Source organism: Clarias gariepinus, chromosome 4, assembly GCF_024256425.1.
Source record: "Clarias gariepinus isolate MV-2021 ecotype Netherlands chromosome 4, CGAR_prim_01v2, whole genome shotgun sequence".
Taxonomy (NCBI): domain Eukaryota; kingdom Metazoa; phylum Chordata; class Actinopteri; order Siluriformes; family Clariidae; genus Clarias; species Clarias gariepinus.
In genome coordinates, this window is record NC_071103.1 from 6,956,751 (window position 1) to 6,971,778 (window position 15,028).

General features: G+C 38.2%; 1 protein-coding gene across 2 annotated transcripts in view; it reads right to left on the reverse strand.

Annotated features, from left to right (window-relative positions):
• enpp2 (ectonucleotide pyrophosphatase/phosphodiesterase 2) overlaps positions 1 to 11,523 on the reverse strand; it is a 28,636-nt gene extending 17,113 nt beyond the window's left edge. For both annotated transcript variants that reach the window (XM_053495324.1, XM_053495323.1), the window contains exons 1-9: positions 11,403 to 11,523; positions 10,762 to 10,855; positions 7,685 to 7,840; positions 7,087 to 7,212; positions 6,406 to 6,466; positions 5,720 to 5,817; positions 4,895 to 4,974; positions 4,278 to 4,397; positions 1,121 to 1,176 (exon numbers count right to left, since the gene is read on the reverse strand). In XM_053495324.1, the coding sequence (XP_053351299.1) occupies positions 1,121 to 1,176; positions 4,278 to 4,397; positions 4,895 to 4,974; positions 5,720 to 5,817; positions 6,406 to 6,466; positions 7,087 to 7,212; positions 7,685 to 7,840; positions 10,762 to 10,855; positions 11,403 to 11,420 (809 nt within the window). In that variant the 5' untranslated portion in view covers positions 11,421 to 11,523. The remainder of the gene's footprint in view (positions 1 to 1,120; positions 1,177 to 4,277; positions 4,398 to 4,894; positions 4,975 to 5,719; positions 5,818 to 6,405; positions 6,467 to 7,086; positions 7,213 to 7,684; positions 7,841 to 10,761; positions 10,856 to 11,402) is intronic.
• Between the last annotated feature and the right edge of the window lie 3,505 nt (positions 11,524 to 15,028).

Here is a 15,028-nt window from a genome sequence, read left to right on the forward strand (position 1 = left end):
AACAGGAACGAATGTTACAAAATTGGAAGAACTCATTCTCCAGCACACTCAGTAAAACATAACAGCTGTTTTATTTACAGTTCTGTGTTTCTTGGAAACATATAAAAGAATGGCGTAAGAAAATATGCTTTTGAAAGCATTTCTACATATAAGAAACTTCTATAAAAAGCACTAAGTGTTATAAAATAAACACAGTAAATATCTACTCTTTGCTTGAAAATAATCAGTAGTGTTGGGTACAGATTTGTGCAGTTACATTTTGTAATAAAACAGCTGTTATATAACTTATATTTACTAAGTGTTCTGGACAATATGTCCCTGTTCTCCTGGTAACTTTGTCACATCACTCCTTTTTATCTTGATGCAAAAACTAGGAGCGCAAATTAGGGTTTCCTTTTGTTTGTTTAAAAACAGGTATGGTATGTGATACTGTATGTTGCATTCTTTACAGGCATGCAAATATTCTTTTGTAATGCTTATTAATTTTTAAGGGATGTTTGGAAGTAGTAAATGGTTTTGTACATAATAATGCAGACATGAAAAACATATAGAATAAGATTTGTACTACAGATAATATGGTACCTAAGACTTTTGCACTTTTATATAGGATATATAGGATATCATATAGGATAATCCATTCTACATAGCCTCATAACCTCAGCTGCCTTGGCTTTAACACACATATCATAGCATGATTTATTTCCACCTAAAATGGCACTTGAATGGCACTCTTAAAATAAAGAGCTAAAAAGTCAGAATCCACAATTGCTATGCTTTGTGCATATAAGCCATTTTTGCACAAATTGCTACCAGTACACTAGAGGGGTCTTTTCCGTCAGTCATGCATAACACCAAGCAGCCCATGTTTATTCATGTGGAAGGAAACAAGACTCTAGTCTAACAGGCCTCTGTGTGCGAATGTGATTAATGCGAGCTAGGGGGTTTGTCTGGCATGTGATTTCGAAAATATCCATGGTGTGGTTAAGGCTTTTTGTTTGGCTTTTCCACGAGACTTGTGGGAAAAGGAAAACACTGGTGTCGGATATATTTGCTGGATATGCATTGGTCTAGGATGGGGATAATGTTACAAAGGAACTCACACAGAAACATTCACACTTACACAGGCCAGAAGAAAGTTCCAGCCTTTACCCCCTGTTTCACAGCAGTTATCCAGATCTGGAGAGAAAAAATGGGAATCCAAGTGATTTTGAAGTTTTAGAAGAACAAAGTGGATTCAGTTACTCTAAATTACTCAAGTGTTTTTACAAAAATATAATTCTAATTTCTATGGAGAAATTTCCCAGATAACACTTAAAATAGGTCTTATGTAAACTACTGTATAACAATTGAGTCTTGACATTTCAATAATAACATGTTGCTTATGGTTGTAGATAAGAACTAAGTTCTAAAATCCTTCATGGCATAAATATCTTACTAAGTTTCAAACTACTTGTATAGCATTTGCATATACGTTTTATTATTAGTGGCACTGAAATTGCTATGAACTATGAACAGCTTAGTTTTCTTTCAAACTACATGCTCTGTAAATATATACAATTAACCTGTAATAGAGAGACTTTTAAACCCCACAGGGTGACTTTAATAGCAACCACCCTTGCTGCTGGTGAAAACAATACGTCCTATTTTTTCCAGCTGCAAAATGTGCAGAAGAAAACATGTTACTAAAGCTGAGAGCCACTAATGAGGACCAGAGATGGAGTTGGCTAACCACTGTCAGCATAGTGCAGAACCCAAAAGACCTCCATGTGTTACACATTTATAGCTGGCATCCCGTGACGCTGTTGCACTTAACACTATGGTTTGTAGCAAAAGTGAAAACCCAGATCAGACCTGACTGTTGAGCTAATGTCCTCCAGATAAAGATGCTTTCCTTTTCTCTTGGAAGGGTAAGTACTCAGTAGAGACATTAATACAGCTGACCTGATGTTCAGTGGCATTGACAGGAACTAATTTCAAGGAAATGTGAGGAAATGTGCTCAAAATCATAGCTAAATTAAAAATTAGACACTCATGCATTCTGTGTGGACACCAGATAGTGGAAGAAGTTTCTGCATAACATTACGAACTGCCTTGTTTTTATTTTATTTAATTTCGAACAGGAAAAAGGGAGATCCTGATGAGGAAATGTACACAGACTTATCATGAACATGAATGTCATAGCAATATTGCACTTTTCTGGGGAAGAATGATTTTCCAATATACATGTTTAAAGAAGGCAAACACTAACCATTTAACACATAAGTTTTCATTTATTTGTGGTTTACTGAATTCGATACAAAGTCAAAATTATACTACCAGTCAAAAGTCTGGACACACCTTCTAATCCCATGGTCTTTCCTTATTTTTCTTTCTTTCTACACTGTAAAACAATGCTGAAGGCTTCAAAATATGCAATAATTTCCTTTAAATAGTTGATATTGAGATGTGTCTGATACTGTGTCTGCTCTGTAAAGCCTCATAACGGCTCTAATCTGAGGTGCTGGTTGTTAATTGGTGATATCTGAGGCTGAATTTCTCCTCTTCAGCAGAGGCGGGTTTGGGTCTTGCCTTCCTGGGAAGGTCTTCATGAGAGTCGCGGACCTGACTTTTAAGCCTGGTTCACAAATTTTCAATTAGACGAGGCTCCAAAAGCTCACTCACAAGCTCACTCACAAGCTCTAATGTGTGTTTGGGTTCATGGTCCTTGAACACTCAATTTCATTTTTAACTCATGATTTGAGGTTATGTTGAATAATTATTTTACATAATTTAATCCACTTTGTGCAATGAACCAGTTCCATTGGCAGCAAAACAGCCCCAACGCATGATGCTACCACCACCACAGTTAACAGTTAGTATAGTGTTCTTGGGGTTAAACGCCTTACCTTTACTCCTAATATACCCTTTTCTTGGACAGCAGCCTTTAGGACCATGGCGATATAAAACTGGCTTAGTGATACTGGTGTTTCTGCAGCCACCAGTTGATGCCAGGCCTGCTCTGTGGTGGTTCCTGGCTTGTTCTTGACTAGGTGAACTAATTACCTCTCTGTTGTGTCTCAGCAGTGTGGATCTTTTTCCAGACCCTGGTGAAGCGGCTACATCTCCAAATAACTTACTGTATGTACACTTAAACTGAGTTTGAAATGAGTTTGGACTCAAGTTGTTTAGAAATTGAGCCAAGTGACAATCCTCACTTTCTATCAATCTCTTTCTCAGATCTGCACTGAGCTTCTTGAACTTTCCAGTTGAACTGTGTGTTGGACAATCCACTAAGTGCTGTCAAACAATCCCTTTTTCATCCCGAGATGCTACCAGGTGTACTCAATCATGATCACCAACCAGAAGCTGAAAGGCGTGGCAAATAAAAATATAGCTCCAAACTTTCAGCAAGACTGAATTAAAACTGAATTGACGCTGTATGTATAATTTTGACTTTGTGCTAATATCGGAAAACCAAATTAAAATCAACCTTTAAATTCTTCGAATTTTCTTCTATTGAGGATATAGATTATTTAATCATTCTGCCACAGAAAAAAACTTACAAATCACTAAAAGCCAATTATTATTCAATAATGAGTGTAATTAAACTGCTGACTGTAACTGCTATAAAAATAATCTCAGGAAACTTATTGACTTACACAAAGTCCCTACACTGACGATCTCTTCCATAAATATTAAATGTTTACTAACAGAAAACTTTGGACTATGTTAATGAATATAAACTAAAACATTTTTAATTCTGTCTATTACTGGACTTCATTTGCGTAAATAAACCGTTATAATAGAAAGGGATTTAAGTGTGTGTGTGTTATATTTTAACACTTTCAAAAAACGTTAAAACTGGACGTATAAGCACTGTATGGTGATAAATTACCAGTCTGGGTCTTAATTCAACACTAGGGATTTTGCTTTGTATTAGAGAAAAAAAAAAACTCTCCACATGGATATCGTACAGGAAGTTCTGTGCGGTGTTCAATGCCAAAGTCCTTTTGAACTTCAAAAAACAAAACAAAAACTAAGCAGCAAGTCCAACGCTCGCATCTGGTAAAGGTCAACACACAAACGATTACATTATCAGCTTCCTGACAGTGTACTCAATCTTAACAGAATGTTCCTCATTACTAGTAGGTATAATATTGAATATTTAAATACTCCATACATATAAATTCGATAGCCGAAAACCATGTCAGTGATTATACGCTCAAACATTTTAATAAATTCATTAAAAATTAGGCTTTGATCATGTTAATGAAATGTAGAGAAGAGTATGGACTCACAGGCTGTCCTCCCCACCAGCGATGGTTAAGCTTTTCTTTCCCTCGCAGGGTGAACATCGCATCAAAAATGGGGTCATACATGCTATTACCCACGATGCCATGTGACTCAGGGTAAAGTCCCTACAAAGAAAATGCTCTGAAATCACCATACCAGTAGGTAATTACACTTCTATCAATGAATCAAAAAAGTTATACAATATTCTTTTGATAATTACAAAACAAAAAGACTTACTCTGGATAGTGCTTGCTTTTAAAAGCAAGGGTCTTTGCTTTTTAAGATCCTATATACAACGTCATATTAAGTCTTTTCAGGTGTGTACGCAAACAACATGCCATTTGGTTAAATCTTTAAAATATTTTAAATTTAAATATCAAAATATCTTTTATTTACCAAAAGTTCTTGTTTTTCTAAACAATGTATTGATATTGCTGTGATTAGTTTCCATTACAAAATAAAACTTTTATTTTTTATTGTGTCAATATCATCTTGTGAAGCTTGTATCAGGATGTATCTCATATTGTGGTTATAATGTATTGTCTCATGCCTACCCATTAATTATAACAAAAGCTACAAAAGACAACAATAATAACGTGCAAAAAATAAAAATGATGTATACCGTGGCAATTGTATATAGGTTTGGATAGGTTTTCGTTGGGTAGATGGGTCTCATGTACGGTGCGTGTGTGCCACATGTTCCTACAAGTAAAAGCATCAGTATGAGGAGAAAATCAGACTTCAAAACCAGCCAGCAACATTGGTTCGTGCATTATAACGTAGAGTATGAGTGGTGTTCGAGTCAAACCAGGACTGTGTATTGTTTAGAATAACAAGTAAATACTCCCTTTATTCCTTTGTTTCCCTATATAATTCCCAGCTACACTCGTGCACTTATCCCAGTGTTTCACTAGGGCTTGGATATCATCAAGGTGGAAAGTTTTCTCAGTATGCCAGTGCCATAATGGCCTGCATTATGTCTAAAACACTTCCCTCCCAGGAACTACTTAAATGGCACAAAAATGTGAAAATGGCTTGGTGTAAGGACAAGGCCTGTACAAGGGATGTGGCATTACCTCACAGTCGATTTCCTGTAATGTGCAAACTGGTGTTGGTGAACGATCATGTGTACAGCTCCCATAGACAGTCCCCACCATCGGGTTTCAAGGATCAGGTATTACACTGACTGAAGGTTGATGAAAACAACTGCTGTGGCTCTGAGCCATCATGGCCGGGATCGTCATTCATGGACATATGACCTTCTTTAAAACATTTGCACTATACATGTTTTACTGCAGCTAAGATACTCATTGCTGTACTGTGCATGATATGTTCTGTTAATTTCAATTAGTTGTACTACTTCATTCATGAAGAACTTCATCACAAGTTCTGTTTTGACTCGAATCCCTCTCCTACATGTTGCATTATAACAGAGAATTTGTCATACTCAGTTTTTCTATGTTGGGAATCACCATGTTGCCCTTTTTCATGTAAGAGGCTCTAAAGCCATCAACAGAGAGCATGATGAGCGGTGGACGAACAAACCTAAAAAAAAAGAGATAAGACATTTTGAGATGTTGAACTTGATGAACTTTCTGAAATTTATATTAATATGTAGCACTGAATTGATATGCACTTAGGGGAAAGCTTTGCGCTAATATGTACTAAAGGTTCTTGTCTTATTTCTGAAGTGTCAAATGCTAATCAACTTTTAACATGTCACGCATGCAATTAGTCCTCACACCTCCTGAGTCAAAAGGAGCTCATTTGCAGGTGTTTGGTCAACCAGATGTACTTCGCAGGCTGATGCCACATGATCCTGCAGCATCGGCTTAACAAGCCATTAGCATGCTACAGATATGCAAAATAGCATGAAAAGACCCTTGTTTACAAGCGTTTTAGAGGTAAAGGGCTAAAACAGAATCTACTTTTGTGAAGAGGAACAGGGTATCACAGTAGTAAGATTAGCATTAGCATTATCCAGTATATATAATTTTTCGACATAGGGATGCTCTCATCCAGGTGTTGGATATGTAAAAGCTTATTATAGAAAGGTTACTAAAAGTAGACCAGCGAAAGTGTGAATCCAGCGGAAGTGAGTTAAAAATAAAAAAAAGTAGGTGGTCCACTCACCCAGCAGGACACTCATGGCTTTTTATCTCCTCACAATCTTCTTCCAACCATGGAGTATCACCTAGAATAGAGGTGAATACTGTTAACCGCTGGTGATTCAATATTACATGCTATACTGTTACAGTACACTCTACAGATGTATGAATTAACAAGAACAAATGTTAATCTAATGCAAAAATTTTGCTTAGCCGATTTCTGTTGATTGGGTTCAAGATTCAAGACTCAAAGAACTTTATTAATCCCAGAGGGAAATTGCTTTGTCTTGGTCATACAGTTGCATTGATTATATAAAAAAAATACAGTTAATGGTAAATTAAACAATTAAATTTTTATATAAGATTAAAATCTTTACAAATATCCCAGTCCTAGACACCAAGATATTATATACATCTACTTTGTTCATGGCCGTATTAATAAATCCATCTGTGAGGGGTATTTAAGTCAAACCAAGTGCAATGCTATGATAAGTGCATTAGTGTAACAGGGGATTATACAGAGACATACAGTAAAGGGAGATTTTACTCTCAACTGTTTTCTGCTCTTCCCCGCAATGACTTGCTTCTGCGCAATGACCCGTTTGATGTCAACAACCCTCTAATGACTTAAACATTATGCTATGTATATTGTTTATTAAATAAACAATATACATAGCATAATTAATCTAGGGCACAGGTTTAGTACCTTTACAGAGTGTCTTGTAGTTTGTACAGCAGTCTCCTTTAGCCAGGCAGTCTTCTGAGCAGTGGCAGGCGTGCTGGTCATTTCGAGTCTCTCCACATCGCTCCTTACTGCACTCAAAGCCTCCCTCTAATAGACACAGAACCAATCACAAAACTCATGATTACTGGAAAGCAGCCATGGCTAAATGGCCCTCTAATTACCACAGAGTAAATACAACAGCACTGGATCATAGTTAAGAAACAAAGAAACCTTTTTTCAGGGGAGTTGGTCCTTATTTTTTATTTCATTCAAAAAGTAAGAACATATAAATATATTTAAACAAAAGGATATGTTTACATCCAGATGTTTTCCTTTTTTGGATATTTAGGTAAATTTTTAGGTGTTCTTGTCATGACTCGTCAGGATTTGAACAAAAATAACAGAACAGCTTAATTTGATATGATCATCTATTTTATTTTCCTTGTCCAACTTTCTAGCATTTTTAATCAAGGAGTTTGTTGATCTTGCCCAAAATCCTTAACGGATGACCTTTCCAATTTACATCACTCTAACATCTGTAAGGTCAGCATACATGACTTTAGAGAAGAGAGCAACCCACTTGTCTTTAAACAGTGCTCGTCAAAGTCTGAACAGCAGCTGCTGTAGGTTTTGCAGAGGTTGTCACAGCGGCAGTTGGGTATCTGGACCTCCTGTAGCTCGAAGCACCTGTTTTTGCACGATCCTGAGGTGCTGTCATATGCGGTGTCAGCCTGGTCTGAGACGTGAAAGAGAAGATTAACATTTGCATGTTTGCAGAGGCGTTAACATTAGCTTCACAAGTTGACTTCTTTGATATCTCTGAAGCAGAGCTCCGTAAATAATTGTCTGACCTGGTAACTAAAAGTTTGTTAAACTCAAACAGCAGGCTATGACTGCCAGTGTCGCTTCTTGATTTCAACTACTGAATTAATGATGGATATCTCTTCTCCTGTAAAATTCTTCCTTCTTTCTTGTTTTAATCTACTGCCTATTGATTTAAGGTAAAAAAAATAACTGGCACTTACTCCATACTTCTCAATATTGACATATGACACAATAAAGTGAAAATCACCCAAATTTACAACAGACTAGAAATCTAGAAACAGTATTTGTTCATGTGAATGTAACTGGAATATGTTAAGGTCAGAGCTGGCACACACACAGTGCTAGCAAATGTTTAGGCACTCCCCAAAGAAATGGCCTGCACTTAAATGCAGGGGGAAAAGCAATCAACTTTTGGAACAAGTATTGCGAAGGAGCTAACACATCTGCTCTGTCTGTCTGGCTGGCTACATGGGGCTGCGCATTTGACTGCTGTGCAAGAAGCCAAATCAAAAACTGTTTGCCAGACACATGTATCAAATTTTGCAGTAGGGCTCCTTTTGTGTGTGTGTGTGTGTGTGTGTGTGTGTGTGTGTGTGTTTTGTGACAAGGAAGGCAAAATGTAGAAACAAGAAATTCTTTGGCACTAATGAATTTAACACACCTTGTCTCCATGCATGTCACACAATGGCACTGATAGTCCGGATAAAAAGTTATTGTAATATATTGTTATATTGCAATATGTTGTTATACAAGTTATTTGGGTATTGCCGAATAGCAGGCATATGAGGTTTGGGAACTAGGGTTATCGCCAAAGAGTCTAGCAGTTATTCCCACTCATCTTCACCAAGAAAAGGAAGTGACCATCTGATTAAGAGGTAGAATGGCAATATACTAGGCACTCCAGAATGCTAGCATTTTACATAAGCATGCAGTGGACACTGGAGCAAAGAATGATGGCCATGTGGTCTGATCAATCCAGATTGACCCTATTCCAGAGCGATGGGCATATCAGATAAAAAAAGGAAAGTGCATGGTGCATGGGGCTTCTGTACAAGCCTCTGGAGGCAGTGTTATGAGCCTAGACCTCAGGTGCTCTGTGGGACATTTTTTTGATCAGGCAATGGACTACAGTGTGAACCAGAATATTTATGTGTGACTGTAACATAAGTGATAAATTCAATATGCTCATTCTAAAAGTTGTTGTTCCCATAACAGCTCAGTCAAAGAGACTGGTGCAGAGGACAGTCCAACTCTTATAACAAAAGGATTCAAATTGTCTTGTTATACAACAAATAAAAGCATGTTATTATTGATATGGTGAGGCTTTCTTTCGTTAATTTAGCAATAATGGATAGTGTGTCAGTGCTTTGTTAGTCAGTAGGAGTTAGTCCTTGAACTTTACTTATGCTTGACAAACACACACACCAATGTTGCTTGTAAAAAATTAGCTATACACTGTCTCAGCAGAATCAGCATGTTTCACTCTGACTGCTTACTTTAGAACTAAGCCTTGTTTCATAGAGCACAAAGCAGCAGCCTGACACACACACAATTTTCTTATTAGTGGTGCTTGTGAAGTGAAGCACTGCTACTGTTATCTCTCAGGCTTATTATTCTTTTCTTTCTGTTTATTATTCTTTTTCCATAAAAAAGTTTGGCGTGTAACTAGTCCCGTACAGTTTGTCGTAGACACATGAATGAGGTGTCAAATCATGCGGCCTATTCTGGAATGGGGTGCGTGAGGGGTGGTGAGCGGCGGTCAAACCAGATTACCGCTTGAGTACCATCTGTATGACTTTTCTAAGGGGTCATTTTGACAAAAATTTTGTAGACGTCTCATATTTACCACATGTAAAGAGGTTTGCAAACTGTGTCAGAACATATCCCCTGCTTGAGGGTAGAAACAAGTTTTACCCCCGGGGCACAAGAGGTGCCCCATTGACATGTAATGCGGACTTTGGCGCGTAACTAGTACCGTATCATACCATCGTCCACCCTTAAAAGAGGTGTCATATCTGGTTTATAGGCCTATTCTGGATTGGGGTATTAAGACTTTTTAAAGGAGTGGGCGGTAAATTGACCCCACAGGGGACAATTAACCTCTTCAATATATCGGATAGACTTAACATTGACACCAACTTTGATGGATTTTAGTGCAGAGCAGGAATTTGATAGAAATCTCAAATTTACCACATTTGAAAGAGGCTTGCATGCACACACCGGACAAGGGTCTTGGTTTTATGATGTTTAGCCGATTAGCATGTTGCTAGCAACATCATTAGAATGTTTTGCAACAATTATGCATGTTTCTAGCATGACTCCACTGCTTTGCCATGGCAAGCACCACTCACATTTTTCAGGAAATGTACTTCTCTAGTTTTTTACATAATAATTTTCAACTTTGTGAATATCACAATATAAGTAAGGTTTCTTAATGCTCTATACACAGTAATGTTTGATCACTGAAGGAAACCTGATTCCGGACCGCATATAAATATTAGACAGGGAGCAAGTAAAACAATATTTAGAAAAAAAAAACTTTGCATACGTGACAATCATAGTTAGGGGCTAGCAAGACAAGATTCGTGTATTGTCCTGAATGAAATACACCAAGAACTCACTCATGAAAATATACATTATCATCTTTTTAAATACTTAAAAAATTGACATACATTTACTGTTACGGGGAGTAAAGGTTATCCAGCATTCTGTACTTGTCTTGGCGGCTCCCATAAACTTAAACACACATTTATCAACAGCTGAATTTAAAGCAGATGAATAGGATATTTGATTAGGCTATGATGGTAAAAAGGAGTGAACAGTAAGGCTCACATTGCTGGCGGGATGAGTCCAGTTTTCCAGGGCGTTGTATGACCAGTGCCAGACAAATTCTTGATGCGCACAGGAGAGAGACAGCACAGAGCATCTAGAAGACATTTACAAACAAGTCATAGATACCCCACAGGCAGCTGACCCTGATGGAAAAAAAAAACTCTTTCAATGAGCTCGGGGTTTTATTCCAGACTACAGGATATCTCCAATGTCTCACAGAGAGGAGAAAATATGCATTGCATGCATAACAACATAGACAGATGGATGGATAGATAGATAGATAGATACTTCGATCTTTATACTTTAATAAATGAATAATTATTGTTAATTCATACATGACTCCTAAAGCAGAAATAAAGCAAACGCACAAAAAGCTTTAATTCAGTAGGTTATTAGTGTATAAATAAAGTACACACAGTGAAAGGAATCAATATGAGCAACTAACATTCCTAACTTTCCTTTTCCTCTCAAATGTATCAACTTAATGCCAAATAAAATATAAACAAATAACAAACTACGCAAGTGACGTCACTATGCATAAGACAGCAACAGAAGAGTTAACAACGACATTATGGAGAAAGAGAAAGGAGTCATATTAGACCTCTTCCATGAGAAATAAAGAGATCTGGATCTTACCGTACCAGTTTAAGCGAGCCCATGTTTCCCTGTGCGTTGTTGCCCCAGTGCAGGATCGCAGAGCCCCAGTGCCCCGTGCCCCACACGCTCCCTATCGCACACCTAGTGTCCTCGGTAGGACGCACGCGGCTGAGATGCGCAGGCTACAGTGCGTGTTCACATCGCCAGAACGGAACGCGATTGGAATAAAGCCCGAGTCTGACCAATAGGGACGCGGGAAAAGTAACGCGTGCGTTGCGTCACAAATAAGGGGTGGAGCCTGCGCACAAATGCGTTTCGGCATTTAAATAAATAAATGAATTAATAATTTACAGAAATGTGTTAAATAGAGAATAAAAACGCTTAGTGTTAGCCTTCTGAAATCGTGCAAGAATGTTACATGCGCTTTTGGCATCATTCAGCAGACCTGAGCAGCTTATGCAATATCGTCATATTATTGGGAATCCCCAATAAAGTGTTACCTCTGTAACAGGGCAGCTATAAAAAAAAAAATAGAATATTGTGTAAAAAAAAAAAAAATCTTTTATAATTATATTTAAAACGGCCCAAGTGGTTAGTAGGCCATCTAAGATGGCGTAGTGGTTGGTACTGTGACCTCACAACAATGCTGTTTTCCAGCATGATGGAGCACCTTGCTATAAGGCAAAAGTGATAACTAAGTGGCTCGGGGGAAAAAACATCGAAATTTTAGTTCATTCACAAGTGATCTGTCTCAACTTCTTACTAGACTCCTAAATGCAGTTGATCTAAATGAAGTGACTTACAGCATAGACACTATTTTTACGAGCACAATAGACACTGTTGCCCCCATTAGAGAAAAATACACCTGCACCATGGTTCAATAGTCATATGCACGCCCTCAAAAAAGCAACCCGTGACCTCAAGTGAAGATGGAAAAAACTAAATTAGAAGTTTTTTGAATTGCATATAAAGACAGTACAGTATTTCCAGCTATAAACAAGCTCTAAAAGCTGCTAGGGTCGAGCATCTGAGCAAAATGATAGCAATAAACCAAAACAATCCCAGCTTCTTATTTTGTACAGTGGCTAGATTAACAAAACCTAAGATAGCTGCAGAGAGTATTCCATCACAGTTTAGCAGTGAAGACTTTATGAATTTCTTCAATGAAATAATCGATAGTATTAGAAAGAAAATATTGGGTGTTCAACCTCTAACAGCGTGATCAACCTCTATATTGTGATCTACAGTGGTTTAGGCTCAAGCTCCACATCTAGATTTCAATGCTTTACAGGTATAGGACTGAAAGAGCTGTACAAACCTATCACCACAGCTCAATCAGCAACGTGTTTGTTAGATAAAATTCCAACTAGATCACTAAAAGATGTGATGCATACAGCTGGAGAGCGCTTCTAAACATTATGAATTTTTGACTATATTTAGATTACATCCCCAAATCTTTCAAGTTAGCAGTTATCTAGGCTAATAAAAAAAAAAAAACATAGACCTTAATGAAATAACAAATTACAGACTGATTTTGTTTTTATATCAAAAATATTAGAAAAGGTGGTGTCAGCTCAAACATGCGCATTCATACAGGAAAATAATATCTTTGAAGAATTCCAGTCAGGGTTCAGGCCCCATCATAGTACAGAAACTGCACTAAAATAACTTGATTTCAATTTCAGACCAAGGCTGCATATCAATACTCATCTTACTTGATCTTAGTGCCGCATTCGACACTATAGATCTCATAAATCGCTTACAAAATCCCATGGGTATTCAGGGACAGACATAAAAATGGTTTAGATCCTACCTGTCTGATCGATGTCTGTACATGTACACTGTCTGGTGTAATACCAGTAAAATATGGGGTCCCACAAGGGTCAGTTTTAGAACCTCTGCTGTTTTCCATATACATGCGTCCCTTGGGTAACATCATTAAAAGACATGGGATTAGTTTCCACTGCTACACATACTGTTATACATCTCATCGAAACAAGATAAAATATCCAAGTTGTCTAGATTAACTGAGTGTGTCCAAGATATAAATGATTGGATGACAGATAATTTTCTCTTACTAAATTCAGACAGAGATTAAGACAGGAATATTATTCATTGGTCCAAAAAACAGTACACTTCAGCTTGCATTTAGAAGCATGTACTATTACTACCAGCTCGACAATAAAAGATCTGGGCATAGCAGGGTGTAGCTTGTTTATTATGAATGCAGGACAACCATCTAGTAATGCATTACAATAGTCCAGCCTGGAGGTCACGAATGCATGGACTACGTAGCTTTTCTGCATTAGATATGGACAAAATATCTCTGAGCTTGACAATATTTCTAAGGTGGAAAAAGGCTGTTTTTGTAATATTGGAAACATAATTTTCAGGGGACAATTTGCTGTCTAATAACACAGTTTTTAGCCTGGCATACACATAATTTATCCCATAACCTCATACTCCAGTACATTTAAAATCCATACACTCATCTAGTGCTGCTAATATAATTCTTCTTCTTTGTCTTTCGGCTGTTCCCTTTCAGGGGTCGCCACAGCGAATCATCTGCCTCCATCTAACCCTATCCTCTGCATCCTCTTCTCTCACACCAACTACCTCTATGTCCTCTCTCACTGCATCCATAAATCTCCTTTTTTGGTCTTCCTCTAGACCTCCTGCCTGGCAGTTCCAACCTCAGCATCCTTCTACCGATATATTCACAATCTCTCCTCTGAACATGTCCAAACCACCTCAATCTGGCCTCTCTGACTTTATCTCCAAAGCATCTAACGTGGGTTGTTCCTCTGATAAACTCATTCTTAATCCTATCCATCTTAGTCACTCCCAAAGAGAACCTCAACATTTTCAGCTCTGCTACCTCCAACTCTGCCTCCTGTCTTTTCTTCAGCGCCACTGTCTCTAAGCCGTAGAGCATCGCTGGTCTCACCACTGTCCTGTACACCTTTCCTTTCATTCTCGCTGATACTCTTTTATCGCACAACACACCTGACACTTTTCTCCACCCATTCCAACCTGCCTGTACCCGCCTCTTCACCTCCTTTCCACACTCTCCGTTGCTCTGGACCGTTGACCCCAAGTACTTAAAATCCTGCACCTTCTTTACCTCTGCTCCCTGTAGCCTCACCGATCCTCCTGGGTCCCTCTCATTTACACACATGTATTCCGTCTTGCTGCGACTAACCTTCATTCCTCTGCTTTCCAGAGCATACCTCCACCTCTCCAAATTTTCCTCCACCTGTTCCCTGCTCTCGCTACAGAGCACAATGTCATCTGCAAACATCATAGTCCATGGGGACTCCTGTCTTACCTCATCTGTCATCCTGTCCATCACCAGAGCAAACAAAAAGGGGCTTAGAGCCGATCCTTGATGCAGACCCACCTCCACCTTGAACTCTTCTGTTACACCTACAGCACATCTTACCACTGTCTTACAGCTCTCATACATGTCCTGCACCACTCTAACATACTTCTCTGCCACTCCAGACTTCCTCATACAATACCACAGCTCCTTTCTTGGCACCCTGTCATACGCTTTCTCTAAATCTAAAAAGACACAATGCAACTCCCTGTTACCTTCTCTGTACTTCTCCGCCAGCATCCTCAAAGCAAATACTGCATCTGATGTACTCTTTCTAGGCATAAAACCATA